At 35.9% G+C, this 17,120-nt stretch overlaps 1 protein-coding gene across 1 annotated transcript; it reads left to right on the top strand.

The window, feature by feature from the left end:
• The first annotated feature begins 6,653 nt into the window (after window positions 1-6,653).
• Window positions 6,654-17,003, top strand: LOC149564033 (uncharacterized). Its single transcript, XM_089828288.1, has 10 exons — window positions 6,654-6,732; window positions 8,489-9,502; window positions 9,587-9,652; window positions 9,747-9,865; window positions 9,939-10,166; window positions 14,588-14,656; window positions 15,423-16,133; window positions 16,220-16,589; window positions 16,701-16,769; window positions 16,876-17,003. The coding sequence occupies exons 1-10, from the start codon at window positions 6,654-6,656 to the stop codon at window positions 17,001-17,003; spliced, it is 2,853 nt and encodes a 950-aa protein (XP_089684414.1).
• Window positions 17,004-17,120: the final 117 nt, after the last annotated feature.

Here is a 17,120-nt window from a genome sequence, read left to right as displayed (position 1 = left end):
GCTACTCCTATTAGATGATATACATTTTAAGAAATAATTGATGATAACACATCAGCATCAAAAAAACTACCAGCAAGACAAAATGGTGATATCAATGGCAAGTAAATAGTCGTGAGCCCCATTATGAAGCATGTTATTGTACTTTTTCAATGCAAAGATGTATAATAATTGTGCATTCTTGCATTTAAAACAATGTAATCTATATTTCAAGTTGGATTGTGTATTGCAGATATGATCAACAGTTTTTGTACACAATGAAGGTGTGAAATTGAAAGTTAACATTCTTTTTATTTAATTAGAATGTAGCAAGGACTGAGATTAGAATAACGAAATCACACACCATCATTGTATATGCATACATCAATTTAATCATATAAAGCACATTGCCTTCTAATAAATCATTTATTCTCATGATCTATAATCTTCCCACATCCTACTTGCTATATCTTCTCAAAATTGGGCCCACTCATTTCTATCCTCCTGAGACAACCCATATGTCTCAAGTAGTGGTACCTCTATCCCATCACGATCATCTTCCTCTTCAATAGCTTCTTCCAATGGAAGGCCATCCTCTATCATAATGAAATTGTCAAGTATGAAACATGCTAAAACAATATAGGATTGTGTCATGATATCATAAGACGTTGCATGTCTTAAGATTCGAAAACGCTGCTTCAGAATACCAAACGTACGTTCTATTGCATTTCTAAGAGAGGAGTGTCGATGGTTGAACAAATCATGTGCATATTTTATTGGGTTCTCTCTTGACCACTCTTTCAAGTGGTAGCGTGTACACCGATAAGGAGCGAGAAATCCAGGTGCATTTGGATATCCAGCATCCACAAAATAATATTTTCCTACATACAGAAAGTATATTGTCAATACTTGAACCATTTAGCATAACCTTGAGTATATTAAAATGTGATTTGGCTTACCAAGGGGAACTACAAGTGGATCTGATCTAGATAGAGTTGAGGCTAGAAAATGGCTATCTACAGCAGAGCCTTCCCAACCAGCAAGGCAGTACTGAAATTTACAATCAAAGGAGCAGACACCCATAACATTTTTGTGATAGGTTCCCTTTTCTATCATGATATTTACCCTATATGTCAACATCAACTCGTACTAGAATATGGGTTCCATCGATGGATCCAATGTAATCTTATGGGAAATGATACACTAATCAAATGTATACTGAAGTAATAATAAGATAAGGACAACATTCTAGACAATAAACTTGTAACAATGTGTGATTTACCTTGAAGAACGGTTCAAAATGATCCTTCCCACTAATTTCAGGAGGAGTGCCTAGACCAGGTGGTATGAAGTAATCTCTATGAAGGGCTAAGATAGCCATCAAAACCTTGTGGAAATACTGACTGACTGTCTCTCCTAAGTGCCCAAAGTTATGGGCAATCTTGCAGTTCCTTAGATTGTGCCCAAGGGTGTGGAGGAACATCACTAGTTGTTCCTCTAACTTCAAGTGGATCGTATCTCTCAAACTTCCTTTTAGCCTCAGAATATGAACTAGAGAAAAGAAGGTTGCCCTACTCATCCGAATCTGATCATGACAATCCACCTCATTCGAATGAATAATGTATTTACAAAAGGAATTTCCTTTTCTTATTCGTTTACCCATTTGACTGCCTTCTCGGGCTACCAATACTTTGGCTATGCCAACAAAAGAAAAAAGAATTGTGAAAATGCAGGTGTATGTGGTCTTCCTAACTATGCTTCCTTGGACCTCTATACTCTCCATAGGATCCATCAGTGACTTGAAATCTGGAAAATTTAAACACTATAAGTTATGAGATATCAACTATCACCTATCGAGATACAACATGATTATTTGCTAGCCTCATTGCATTAAGAAGTCAATTATTTATTCAAATACAGCAAGGAGTACCAACTACTAAGGATCATAAGCCCATAATAAACAAATTACAATAATGTGTCATTCTACTCCATGTAATCTATCTATACCAATGAAAGCATAATATTGATTCCATTTGTCTATATGTATACACACATATATGTGTATATGTATGTGCACACACATGTATGTATGCATGTACGTACACACACACATGTATGCATGTATGTACGTACACACACGCACATGTATGTATGTATGTATGTACGTACACACACACGTATGTATGTCTGTATGTACACACACATGTATGTATGTATGTGTATGTACATACACACACATGTATGTATGTGTGTATGTATGTACACACAGATGAATGTATGTATGTATGTATGCATGTACACACATGTATAAATGTACAGACACATGTATGTATGTACACATACACATGTACAAACTATAACTTGAATTTGGGTTTTTATGAATGTGTTTTAATAAACTGTCTGGTCTACTGAAACTGAAGCTCATCTTTTAGAAGATGAAAAGTAGCAATGTTGGCAGTGGGAATAGAGTTTCTTTCTACATTGATCTATACATAGTTTGAAATCATGGCTTTTATCTATACATAGTTTATGACCTCATAAGTATGTTGAATGATTTTGCATGGATCAATACATACTTGATATATCCATAGTTTAGTTGTTCATTTCATTGGCATGATTCACTTTGATTAATGGTATTGCATTGATCTCTCACAGCACTATACTGGAACTCATTGGACTGTTTTGCTAAATAGATTTGAACCATGATAAACCATGTATAGGTCAACTATGTATAGATAAAAGCATGATTGCCATGTTTTGCTATTATGATTGGCACTATAATATATACAGGTAATCACATGATCACATACTGGAATTCATTATTGAGCACATACTGAGCACATATTGATTATGTATAGATAAAAGCCATGATTGCCATTGATCTATACATAGTTGATCCATACATAGTTTATGACTTGGCTCTATTTAATGGTATTGCATTCATCTCTCACAGCAGTATACTAGAACTCATTACTGGCAAGAAATTGTTACAAAGTTTAGTTGTTCATTTCACTAGTATTGATCTCTCACAACACTATACTGGAACTCATTAGTGAGCATATATTGACTATTTTGTTAAATAGATTCTAAACAAACTGTTACAACATATATTGGACTATTTTGCTAAATAGATTTGAACCATGATAAACTATGTATAGGTCAACTATGTATAGATAAAAGCCATGATTGCCATGTTCTGCTTGATTGGCACTATGATATATACAGGTAATCACATGAGCACATACTGAAATTCATTATTAAGAACATATTGAGCACATATTGATTATGTATAGATAAAAGCTATGATTGCCATTGATCTATACATAGTTGATCCATACATAGTTTATGACTTGGCTCTATTTAATGGTATTGCATTCATCTCTCACAACAGTATACTAGAACTCATTACTGGCAAGAAATGATTAGAAATTTTAGTTGTTCATTTCACTGGTATTGATCTCTCACAGCACTATATTGGAATTTATTAGTGAGCACAAGTTTATGACTTGGCTCTATTTAATGGTATTGCATTCATCTCTCATAGCAATATACTAGAACTCATTTGCATTCACAGCAGTATACTAGAACTCATTACTGGCAAGAAACTATTACAAAGTTTAGTTGTGGAATTTTGCTAGTATTGATCTCTCACAACACTATATAGGAATTTATTAGTGAGCACATATTGACTATTTTGCTAAACAGATTTGAAACAAATAGCTAGAAATTGTTACAAAGTTTAATTGTTCATTTCACTGGTATTGATCTCTCATAGCACTATACTCGAATTTATTAGTGAGCACATATTGACTATTTTAAAAATAGATTTGAAACAAGCAGTTACCACATATATTGACTAAATTGCTAAGTAGATAGCAGATAGAAATAGAACCATGATAAACTATGTATAGGTCAGCTATGTATAGATAAAAGCTGTTGATATACTTGTAAATTTTATTGCTATGAGTCCAAAAAATTAAAATTTTAACTATGATATATACAAGTAATCAGAGTTAAACGACATGAGCACATACTGGAACTCATTCCTGAGCATATATTTTAAGTATTTTTCTAAGCAGACATGTTTAAATGAACAAAAAAAACCCAAAAAGAATCCAGTATGAAAAGGTGGGTGGGAGAAGAGAACCGTTCAAAGCTGTCGCCATCATTCAAAGCGGAGAAACCCTAGCCATGGTTGTAGAGAAACCGCAAAAAATGCCATGGCCACAAGCCAACAAACTCCATGGCCATAGGAAACCCAACAAACCCAGCAAACACCATAGCCACAGCCCAAAAAATGCCACGGCCATAGCCTAAGAAACCCAGCAAACCAGAAACCCTCGCCTTCACACTGCAGAGCACGAAAATAGCACAATTCGTTGTCTTCCAAAAAACCCAATTTGTTCTTCCAAAAACCTAAGGTGGATTTCGTGGACCCGACGATTTATTCAAATGCATTCATAAAAACCCAACTTTGAGTTTTGATTTCAACTTCCACTTATTTCCTGGAAGATGTTTCTTCCAATTTTTGGGTAAAATTGGCAGACGAAAACCGAAATTGGGTTCTACATTTGCTAAACCAAATGCCCCTCTTTTCCTCCATAACTTGGTTTTGGCTCTGAAAACCCTATTCCACACTCGTTCTTCCCATAACCAAATGGGGCCTTAGTTCCTTCTAGTTTTCCAATACTGCTCTTATCCACATTGCCTTTGGAATTTGTCCATGGCTATAGTTTTTTTTATACAACATTGATGGTACTATTTTTAAATTATTTGAGTAAATTATCAATAATTTTAAGAAAAAGACAAATATATTAAAGTTTAATTTCATTTTATTTCACACTTTTCACACATGTCACTAAATTCATACGATATATTTTGATATCAAATAATGTTTTGCTAAGGTACAAAGACTTTTTTGAACTTTTTTTTATCACAAGAGGAATATGGGTCATTTTGATGTGAAGGGTACCTTTAGCCTAAGTCTCTCATAAAGGCAGTGTTAATAATCAAATGTTTAATTCAAGTTTACTTTTCTAAAATTTTAACTATTTTTATTAAAGGTTTTTTGTGCCACTAAATAGTTTAAATTTAATGAATTTAGATTTTTTTAATTGTATAGGTTTCCAAAATAAAAAACTAGGTTCTTCAAATTATTTGGAATATAAAAGTGGAATTGTATTTCTTTAGTTTTTGATAGTGTGTGAGCATGTTTTTAAAGTATAAGAAGAAGAGGACAAGGAAGAAGGAGGAGAATAAGAAAAAGAGGTGGAGGAGAAAGATGAAGAGGAGGAGGAAGATGAAGAGGAAGAGGAAGAAGAAGAAAAAGATGAAGAAGAAGAAGACATGGAAGAAGGTGGAGGAGGAGGAGGATCACAAAGAGAAGGAATACAAAGAGGAAGAAGAGGAGGAAGAAAAAGAAGAAGAAGAAGAAAAAGAAGATGATGATGATAATGAAGAAGCAAAAGGCAAGGAGGGGGAAAGAAGAGGTTGAGGAGGAAGAGGTAGAAGCAGAGGAGGAGGAGGAGGAAGAAGAGGCAGAAGAAGGGGGAAGAGGAAGATGAAAAGAAGAAATACGAAGACGAGGAAGAAGTAGAAGCAGCATATATATTTTAACAATGTTTGTGATAGTATGTGTCTAGTTTCATCTTGGAGCATATCTTGAAAAATAATGAATGAAATGAATGTATTTGTTACAATTTTATGCAGATTTCAACATTCTTCTTTTAGCATTACAAGATCCACATACTTAAGCATTACTTGTATTGCACAATTCATTAGTCCTTTAATTTATTCTAAAAAAAGATTTCCAAAGGCACTATAAGGGATATGGAAAAGAGAGTGAAACATAGAGTGAGATATAGGAGATGGAGATAGATGGAGAGATGAGGGAATAAATATGGGAATGTAGAGATATTGGAATGAGAAGACAAGTGACAAAAGTCATATAATTAGTTGACCTTTCATATCTATTCAGTCAACGCCTAGCTGCTATTACAAGTCTTGGATGCTTAATGCAATTACAACTGTCGATGGCTCCATTTACTCGTTTGAATTATTTATTTATTTAATAAAATATATCATCTTACTGTTCAATCAGGAATTTGTTTTAAATAATTTAAGCAATGGGTGAATTGTATTAGTAAGAGATCATGGCAGAAATATCGCCCTGGACTCTCATGTAACCATGTGCCCGAACCTTTTCCCACGGACTTCCAAATTAACCGCAATGCGACCTTGTCGGGATTATATTTTAAATTATTGATGAAATATTAATGGCACAGCTCACCGCTCGAGAGCAGCGCCCCCACGTTACGTTCTTGATTGATTTATGGATTTGGCCTTTTTATATATTTTCATTTCACATAAATTATCCAAAGCAGCATAGCCACGTTAATTTTTCAACTTGGGGGACTTGTGCTTATCATCGGCTTCGCTGCCATCACATTGGCTGTTTCCTATCCACTCATGGTTTTTAAAGAAGTTTTTACATATATTGATATAGTTATTTATACATGAATAAAAACTTCTTATTATTTTATATCATTTGATAATTGTTTTCGTCAGGCTATAAAGTAGGGCCAACGTATATGAATAGAGGTGCTTTACTAGTCAATTGAATCTCTATCAATTTAGCGGCGGCTCAGTGCTGATCGTGATTGTCTGCTTGAAGGAATATGGCCCTGAGAAAGTTGGAGAGGAGCTGCGAAACTCCAGATGGGTGGCGTTTGGCAACTGTGGAAGAAGCGAAGGAGAATCTGGAATGGATAAAGCAGGGTAATCTGTTGGAGGAATGGGACACAACCCGTCTTCTAAATGGCTGGATCGGAGGTTCTGCTTATGACTTTCAAGTGGAAGAGGCTTGCAGAAGCTGTGTGGGATATATGTTGGTCATTCGGTCAACAAATCCCGAAATAATGATTAGAGGTCAGTATAACATCTTATACTTTTGAATTGAAAGTAGTTGTCGATTAGAGATGACAAAACATGTTTTACTGAAATTTCAAAGTTTCATGAGGTAAGTGATTATAATGTTGCAGTGTAGATATATGTTATGCTTACGATTGAATATCATCCTCAAAAGATGGCAGGAAGGGGGTCCTGTATTCGGAGGTTCCTGAATTGAGTAGAGAAGGAACGAGTGCTGCGGTGTTGTTATGCATGGAGGACTGGAACGAGGAGGTCCTTTCTTGGTTAGTGACGCCTGGAGAGGATCATCCAGCAATATGGGAAGCCGATGACACAAAAGCTGCAAGCAAATTAGTAAGCATCATAGCCAGGGAGTGGCAGCGTCATGTGCGTACTCATACAAAGAAAACAATGCGAGGAGCAGAGTTTTCAGTCGCTTCTTTAAAAGTCTTGAGGGCTGACATTCTCGAGCTTTACAATGACTTTGCAGTCGACATCAAAGAGTCTTTGAATGACCACGTGATCAAGAATCAAAATTCTGAGCAAGGCAAGATTACAAGTGACATTTTTGCAAGTTGGCTTCTTGAAATCCCCATATTTTGTGATTATTTAGGTTTGAAAGAGACCTTGGAGATGTTTGAAAATAACAGATTCGACTCATGCGTGCCCAGGACTTGGGATGTGATTGCTGAAAGAGTCTTCTATTATGCTGAAACGTTCTTGATCTCATTCTTTTGCAGTAGATTATATGATAGACTGGTGATGCGTTCTAAACCCGACTTATTTGAACGACTGGCGGGGCGTGCTGAACCCAATTTTAGAATCAGAAATAGAAAGGACGATTGCCCAAGGGTGGTATTCCTGCTTGACGCTTTCTACAATTTCTTCCGATTGCCTGGTCATTACAGTCATGCTGAGAAGCGCCAGCGAAGACAAGCGAAAGTAGATACCGAAAGCGATTTCCAACGGTTTGCCAAGATTTTAGGTGACCAGGGCTTTTCAATTTTCAGCTCCAAAGGCAAGTCTGATGTCTTCAGCACCGTTGTTGCTTCAGCTGCTGGGAAAGGGGACATAAATCTGGTAAAATTAGCCATAAAGTGTGCCGTACATCCCTCTGTAATAGATGGACAAGCATCAAGAGCGTTGCACGGCGCAGCAGGACTGAAGGATGAATCCACTGGACTTGAAATCGCAAAGATGCTGCTCAGAGAAGATAAAAGCCTCGCATACGCAGTCGAGAATTACATGAAGAGTACTCCTTTACATGAAGCTGCTAGTTCGTGCAATGCAGAAATGTGCAAACTCCTCCTGAAATACGGCGCAAGCGTAACACCCAGAAACGGCAATGGCATGACACCGCTTCATTTCGCAGTTTCGGACAATAGTGGCAAGGTCGCTCGTGTTCTGATTTCAGCGGTAGAACTAAAGCCCAGTGTTGGTCCCGATCCGGCATTGGAGGACGACGAACGCAATGCTGGAATGAATACGCCTGTGGATCTTGCTATTGAAAACAAAACTGCTGTGATTACCGTGGCGTTGCTGCTGTCAGTGTCCCGTCAACCGCAATCTTATTTTAAGAAGCTGAATCACCCACTGGTATTGTATCTGCGCGAGTCTTCGCGATTGGGCTTGAACAATCTCGTTCAAATGCTGCTGGATGAAGGAGCCGATCCTTTTGAAGGAGACGATGAGGGAAAGACAGCTCTTCATTACGCTGCCGAGGGTGAAGACCACAACATGGCAGAAGAAACTATTAGAGGACTGCTGTCTGATAAAAATGGAGGAGGTATTAACTGGGACAAAGTATCTGTTGCGGATAACTACGGAAGAAATGTGCTTCATCTCGCTGCTTTCCTTGGAAATAGACAACTCTGCCGTTCGCTTCTAGAGGACAACAGAAATATGTTATTTGCCAAGGATCGTGATGGACAGACTGCTGTATATTATGCAGTAGCTGGACCTGATGATGAGGATCACGAGGTTCTAAAGATAATTTTGAAAGCAACATCTACGTCAAAGTCAACTCTTGTCAAGGATTTCAGCCAAACAACTCCTTTGCACGTGGCTTCTGCGAGAGGCAAAATAATTACGGTGGAAATTCTTCTGTCAGAGATCTCAGACCAAGAGCATAAGAAGCACTATGTTGGGGCAGCAGACGTCCTGGGGCAAACAGCACTGCATAAAGCAGCGAGTGGAGGCCATTGGAGAGTAGTTAAAAAGCTTCTTGAGGAGGGAGCCGATCCCTTAAAGGAACGTGACTCTGACGGCAAGACAGCTCTTCATTGTGCAGCGCAAGCAGATGGTGAGGATGCCGTAAAAATAGCCGAGATGCTTTTAAACAACTGTAAACAAGAAGAGGAGAGAAGCTTGCTCTTATTTGCTTTTGCAAGTGAAATTGGTTTGTACTCCAATTCTTCGCTTGAGAAATATCTGGAAGGGGAGAAGAGAAAAATACAGGAAAATATAGGGAAAGAGAACTTGCTTAGAGTAGCAGCAAGAGTAGGCAATATAGACATGGTAAGGGAATTCATCACCAGGGGTGCGGATATTGATTTCATTCGTGATGGGAAATGGATAGACTCTCTCCCAAGTCAAGAAAGAACAAAAGTTCGAGATGGTAAGATTGTTTATACCTTTGCTTTAAATAAAAGCGTATATGGCTGGAATTTTTTTCCATATATATTTTATTGTTTTCAAACAGTTGTAGACCAAATTAAGAATATTGTTGAGCAAAGGAACGACAAACCGGCTATGCAGGATCATCTTGGTACGTGTAATTATCTCGACTTCCATAATTATCTGATTAATAATAGAAGAGACACATGGAATTTCCTAACATTTTCCGTTTGATCATTGGACAGGGCGCAATCCGTTCGCCATTGGTCTGGCTGCATTGTATTTAAATCCTTTTGTGAAATCTCCCGTAACGGTGGGAATCTCGGGAGAATGGGGCATGGGAAAGTCAAGCGTTATGGTTCAGGTGATCGTCCTTACTATAGATTCTACCACATTATCAGATCATCTAGCGCTAATCTAAATTGTTATGCCTCCAGACAGAGAGGATTCTCTTAAAGAAAGCCGCACAGTTAGTATTCACAAGTTCATTCCAGAGAGATGATATTATTGGAGCGAACGCATCCGCATTATCTGTAAATGGGAAAGCCAGGCACAGGAAAATGGCAAATGCTACAGAGCAGTTAGATGCTCAAAGGTGCACTCTGCTTTCTATTATTGACGACATTAGAATGTCCGTGAAACGAGTCATGAACTTCACCACGGAGGTAGGCCTTGTGTACAACCGATAAACTTTCAAATTGATCAATCAATTTAGTTCCAACGTTATTAAAGCAGTTTATAAGCTCTTATATTTAAAAGCAAATTAGATTATTTCTTAATTTATTTACTATATCTTGGCTTATTATACGTGAACTGCTGAATTTTTATTTTCTTTATTTTTTTTTAATATATGATATAAATATGTATGTATGTATGTATGTATATAATATTAGAATAATAACTATATAGTAATAAATAAGAAAGAGCTTAAAATACAATGGTGAATTGTCAAGCTGTTATTTGGAAGGTCTTGGGTTCAAATTGATTTGAGCTTGACTAATAATCAGAACAAATAATAATAATTAACCTTGGCTTCGGCCTTGACCAATTTAAAAAATAAATAAATAATAGTAATAAATCAAGAAATATAATGATATAAAAATGAAGTTATAATTTTGTCATTTTTTTAATAATATTAAAACTAATAATAAATAAAATAGTATATTCTTATTTTAATAATAAAGTAATAGTATTTATAATAAAATAACTTATAATTTAACAATAATCATATAATATAATAATAGTGAAGTGCAAATATTTCTCTAATAATATCTATACTATTTAACTAATATGTTTATTACTATGTCATATATAATCTATTATATGGATATAAATAATTAGCATTTTAAAATATATAATGAAATAATTATATATTAAATGGGTGAAATATTGACAAGAAAATGAGTTTTAATACAATTTTTACATATTCAGTCTATAAGAAAATAATATTATTAAGTTTGTTATTATTTACTTCTATGAGGACCACCTAGATCCAATGAGTGCCAAGTGTTCCATTTATTCTCATGAGAGATGTATTAGTGTGAATTAATACTGATGAAGCATGGGTCAATGAGTTTGACTCACAAACTACATAGTTATATCCTAATAGCAATATCATAGTTGTTATTATTCAATAATATACCTCAGTGTCATAGTAGAGAGTTATTACCACTTAGGAAATGCCACATGCAACACCATGCATTCACTAGGAAAACTAAACAAGCTTAATCACCTAGAACATAATGTCCTTTAGAAGAGATGTCCATGATATAAAATCTCTTAGTAATCTAGGAATGAATACTTACTTTATCCAATGGTTTAGATTGGCTCGTCATTAATTAGACTCAAAATCTTGGTGGTTTAGCAAATTGAAACTCCATCTAATATACATCATCATAATGGAAATCTAACCCAATAGTTAACAATAATTGCACCCACCCTCCAAATTTGTGGAAACTCAATTTTCATGGATCTTAGAGAAATGACAAGGTGGTTGCCAAAGGGATTATCCGAGATAAACAAGGATATTACATCAAGGGTTATGCAAGAAAGTGTGGAAAAGTATCTAGTGATGATGCAGAGGAGATGGGTCTTCTCTCAGGGTTGGAGATTTCTTTTAATTTGGGTATTAAAAATCTTGTGGTTGAGGGAAACTCCTTACTTATTATTGGGGCCATTAAAAGGGCCCACAATATGAGTAGTGCTGCAACATAAATAATAAGAGATGAACAAATATTATTACATATATTTTTTAAGACCAAAATTCAACATGTGTACCTTGAAGGAAACCAAGTGGCGGACAGCTTGTCGAGGTATGGACAAGGAGCTACCGATAACCACATTTGGGTAAGCAAGTATGATTTGTCTATGACACTTTTATCTCTTGTTCAAAAAAATAGAATTTTCATGTAATGATGGACATTTTAAATAAGTGGTTGGTGGGAGTCATTATTATTATAATGCCTTACAAGGTGGGGGCTTTAGTGATAATGATTTTAAACTAGTTCACCTTTTCATTAAATGTCCTAATTATGACCTTTCATGCTTAGTATAGGCTTGTAACCCAAGGCAAGATTTGGAATGATTTTTTGCAATCCCAAAGGATGAGACTTTCCAACTCTAGATAGCATTTTTAATGTAATGATCATGGAAAGGAGATGAGTTGGAATGAGGAGAATTTTATTTACTCCATGTTCACATATAGAAAACCCAATTGTAATCAAAACACCATAGCCATTTTATTAAAAAGTTGTGCTGTCAAGAAAGAAAAGGTTTCTCTTTGGTTTTTCGGCACATATTGCTTGATTTTTCTTGTAGTATGGCTATGGCGATGATAGAAGTTGTGGATGATTTGGTGGTTGAACTCGGTGAAGAAGAAACAATAGAGGGGGCCAATGCTCAGATTGAGCCACCCAAATTTGAAGATGATATCAAGAAGGATAAGGATATGTGGACTTACTTGAGGGAAGAAGGTCTAATTATTTTTATTGAGTGCATTGAAGGCCTAAAGTAAGGTTTTTTGACTTTTTTTTTTACTCTTGGAAGAACCACTCGATGAATATTAATGGATTTTTCTTTGAAATCATTAAGGAGTTAATAACAAATGCCACCACACTTGTTTTGGAGGAATAATTCTAGAGAAAGCAACTGAGGGTCATGGATGAGACAAAGTTGAGATTTTTTTTTTGACCTAATGACACTCTTGTTCATTTCTATGATAGTTTTACTCGTGAGAAGCTATCTGAACCCTAGGATATGGTGTGCATGTGATTATAATCCACATTACCATGGAAGAAATGTATAAGGTGATTTAGTATTGCCATTTTCCATTCTCAACCATATTAGGAATACAGAATGTATCTCTTTCCCTAACCTATCATTGCATTCTATGGAAGACTATGTTTGGAACATACACAAGAAGAGAGAAAAGGGTAAAAATTTCCCTGGTTACCACCAAGCCTTAATGTTTTTCTAGTTTAACTTTTATAAAGGTCTCCACCCTTAGATTCCTATCTTGACCCCTTCCCCACTCAAAATTGTTGATGTTTCCCAAACTTCATCCCCATCTGGCAAAAGCCAAGTTGGTAAGGATCCCTCTACTACTTTGGGAGGGTTAAAATGGATTAAGTTGAGGTTTTAGAAGTAGAAAGTACTAGAGCTATGACCAAGAGGGTAATAATAAGTCTATGAAGAGACTAAGAGAGAAAAATCCCTTGACCACTCTTGGTAAAGAGAAACCTATTAATTCTAGTTCCATGGAGAACTTTGGGAAGAAAGGTGGTCCTAGACCCAAAAGGAAAGTCAGCAGGAGAAACTATGGAGAACAAGATGAGGAAGAGATGACTAGTGAAGATATGAATGAGGAGGACATTGGTGTGGGTTGGGATAATCCTTTTCCTTCCAGTCTGTCTGATACTTTTAAAACTGAGACAAATACACTAGATTCTAGGAAAGGAGGTGATACGGGTGAGTAGGGAATGGTCACCTCCCCTATTAGAATCCTTAATATGGAAGTGCAAAACCAAGAGGTGGAGAGGAAAATGGAGGCTCATGGAGATAAACTTGTGGAGGGTGATAATTAGAATGAGGGAAAGACTATGGGGTAAGCTACAACTAACAAACAATTGTTGATTAATCCAAATTTTACCAAACTTTAGGAATCCATCACTAGTCTGGTCAAGAAAAATGAGGACTTGGAAGACAAGTTTTGTAGTGTGGTTAACTTTTTTGTTCGTGTGATGCATTCTACTACTACCACCCTAAAGTTATCTTCTATGAGTTAGGAAGGGGGAGAGCAATGATTCCAAGGATATGGAGACAACCCATTTATTGTATGGCTTTTTGGTGGACAACTGGCCATGATTGTTACTAGAGAAGATGAACAACTAGAAGAAAGAGAGCTAGCTCCTAGTCTCTTCCTTTTCATTTTTTGTTTTTGTTTACTAGTTACTACTTGGCCCATAGGGCTTTCTTTGTATTATGCACTAGACTTGTTTCATGCCTGGAGACATAAATTGGGTTAATTTTATGTTTAAATATGATAGTTTGTTAGTTTTTAGTTGTTAGTTGTAGGGAGTTTAATTACATGGATGTTTTGGTTTTGGGCTTTTTTATATTAAGAAAGGGGGTTGGTTGATCATATGGTAATGACTTATGATTGATCTTCGATCTTATTTTTTTGTTATGGGTCAACCCCCATTTTGACTGCTTATTAATATTAAAAACAATAATTGCATATCTTTACTTTTATTCCTTTTGTTCTTTTAAAAATATTTCAATTCATTATAATATACACATTCCTAATGTCATATCTTCAATATTCTGGAACTTACATCACAAATCAGAACTTTAGACACCTAGTAATTATTTTTCTTCTCTACAATTATAGATGATATGTTTCTTGGAGAAAATATAAAACGTATCAATACTGAATGAATTTTTTTGGCTTCTCTTTTAAGAATGGGAAGTGTTATATAAATCTTAATAAGACATAGGTGTGTTGATCTGTTATTTTTTTTATTTTTTTGGGATTCTTGACAATTTAGTGTGATTTTTTTTTGGCTCCTCTTAACTTTGAAAAATACAGATTTCAAAAATAATATTCAAGAAGAAAGAGAAACAAAAGACAGAATTATCCTTAAACAAAGTTGACAAGGTAAATGATTATTCTAACTCGTTAATTTTATTGATTTATGTTCTCAATAGACTTGTACCGAAGTTATTTGATAAATAATCTTATAGAATATTTAGGCTTTTTCTTTACAGAGTGTACCTTCTTACTTAAAGTTTTATGATTGGTTAGAAAAATAAAATGGATTAAAGAGTCTTTTGAAATTAAGAGTAGAAGAATGTTATTGCAATCAAAACAAATTAATTGAATCATGTCAAATTTGAAACACACTTTCTTCATTGTATTCTAAATTAAGAGTAACTACACTATATGCATTGAACTGCAGGGGACAGATGGAAACATTTTGTCAGGGTCGCACAAGTTTTGGAATGCCCTGCAAGCTCAATGGGAGAAATGTGCTCCTTTGACGCATGAAAATAGGATAATATTTGATAATATTTTTGAAAAAAAATATCAACCCAGATATCATCAAATTTTGAAGTCCCTAGCTGTCATTGATAGGCGTGATATGGTAAGAAATACGAACAATAATTATACGTAACAATTCATATTTTTCTCTCCTCCTACAATATTCCAACGCATCCACAAAACTAGGTTATCTACAATCCGATGATTTTGTTTTATTGAGTAGGCTTTTGAAAGTGCCATGTGGTACTTAAATACAAACACAAAGCTCCGAACTTGGCCTACTTCATGTGAATATTCCAATATATTTTCTTTAACCATTTAAATACCTTATGGAGTTTTTAACTTGAGAATTTTGCTTTGTTCTGGGTTTGGCGAGATCCAGTTTGAAGAAGAAAAATCAGGTATATCTGGGAAACAGATATTTGGTGAAGTACAGGGGACGACACCTTCCGTTTTGACTGTACAATACAATGCTTGGCATTACAAGAGCGAGACTGAAGCATGGGCCGGTCTTGCAGTAAAAGTCACAGAAGAATTTGAAGCGACAATGACAGTGGTGCACAAGCTGAGGACTAGCTGGATGTATAACTGGACAAACCGCAGAGACAGCATTTGTTTGAAAGTGATTTTCCCATTCTTCCTCCAACTGGTGGCGGCCATCTTTCTCAGTATCATCGTTTGGTTGGTATTTGGTACAGCCCATAATAAAGATATAAAGAAACTTAAATATGGAGGCGTACCAGCATCAATGATAGTAGCTGCCTGGGGTTTAGGGAAGTCAGTCATCTCCTTCGTCAAACCGATAAGTTCCCAAGTGGTAGACTACATATGTTTGCCAGACCACAGCCAAAAGCTTGGCTATCATCAACAGGTTATTAAAGATATCAACTTTCTGAAGGAGCAACTCTGTTATAGACCCACCTGGATCTGGAAGGCGTTTGCTTTTATGTGGTGTTGCATTACATGGAGATGGTATGAGAACTATGTTCCAGGAACGAAGATTCACAAAATGCCCCCTGCTTTTGGTGATAATCTTGGGATAATAGTCTTCGTCGATGATCTCGATCGGTGTGAAGAAAATGTTATTTTGCAGGTATAACTTTAAGACAACCGTCTACTTCTAGTTAATATAATTATCAAATATTTTCTATAATGTTTATTACTACTTTTACCTGGCAGGTTTTATCAGCAGTCAATCTGGTTCTGGCCACCTGCCACATCAATGTAATTATGAGCACGGAAAACAACATGATCCAAAGGGCAATTGTAAGAAAGTACGGGGACGCTAACAGCAATGCTGATAATAAGTCCAACGAGGAATTAACAGATAAATATTTAAGCAAGATAGTTCAGCTCCCGTTACAGTTACCGGACCCTAGTGATAAAGAGTCCAATGAATTTTTGCAATGCCAGCTAGGTATGTGGGGTAATAACCCAAAACGGTCTAGTAGTCTACCAGCGGAAACACAGGAATGGAATGCTTATAACCATAGAAATGAGAATCCAAAGTTCCAAATCGGATCTTCAACTATAGAGAGACCTAAACCAGGTGAATATATTCAACTCTAAACATGTATGACTCGCAATATTTTATATTCATCAAGTCATGGTACCAATTTAACATGTAAATTAATTTTCTTCCATTTTTATATTTTTGTAGTTAGAGGAGGATCAAAGAAAGATTCAACAGAAGATGGAGTTAAAGAACAAAAAGACCCCAGTGGTTCAGGTGAAAATATCCTTTTAAGCATTAGGAGAACAATGTTCTAAGCAGTACTAGTGTAGTGTTGATTTCACTGTGGCCCTTAATGTGCGAATGTTGCTTCCATGAACAGATGCTCGTACAGCCCAACAAGGACCAGAAGAAATGGAACAGAAGCAACCAGCTGAGAAAGCTAGTGAGTATATCATTCTAAGACACAAAGCATCTCTGGTGATGATTAGTGCATATGCAAACACATAATTCATTGTTTTTGTAATTTGAATTGTTGGTTAGCAGAAAGGGCATTTCCAATCACAAAAATATTCAATTCCTTTTGCGCGTTACCTTGTTTGAGAAATGTGCAACCAAACAACGAGA

The sequence above is a fragment of the Cupressus sempervirens genome, chromosome 4 (genome assembly GCF_028749045.1).
Source record: "Cupressus sempervirens isolate cs-2001-9-10 chromosome 4, ASM2874904v1, whole genome shotgun sequence".
NCBI classification, from domain to species: domain Eukaryota; kingdom Viridiplantae; phylum Streptophyta; class Pinopsida; order Cupressales; family Cupressaceae; genus Cupressus; species Cupressus sempervirens.
The sequence above is the reverse complement of the archived record's forward strand: the minus strand, read 5'-3'. Positions and strand labels throughout refer to the sequence as shown.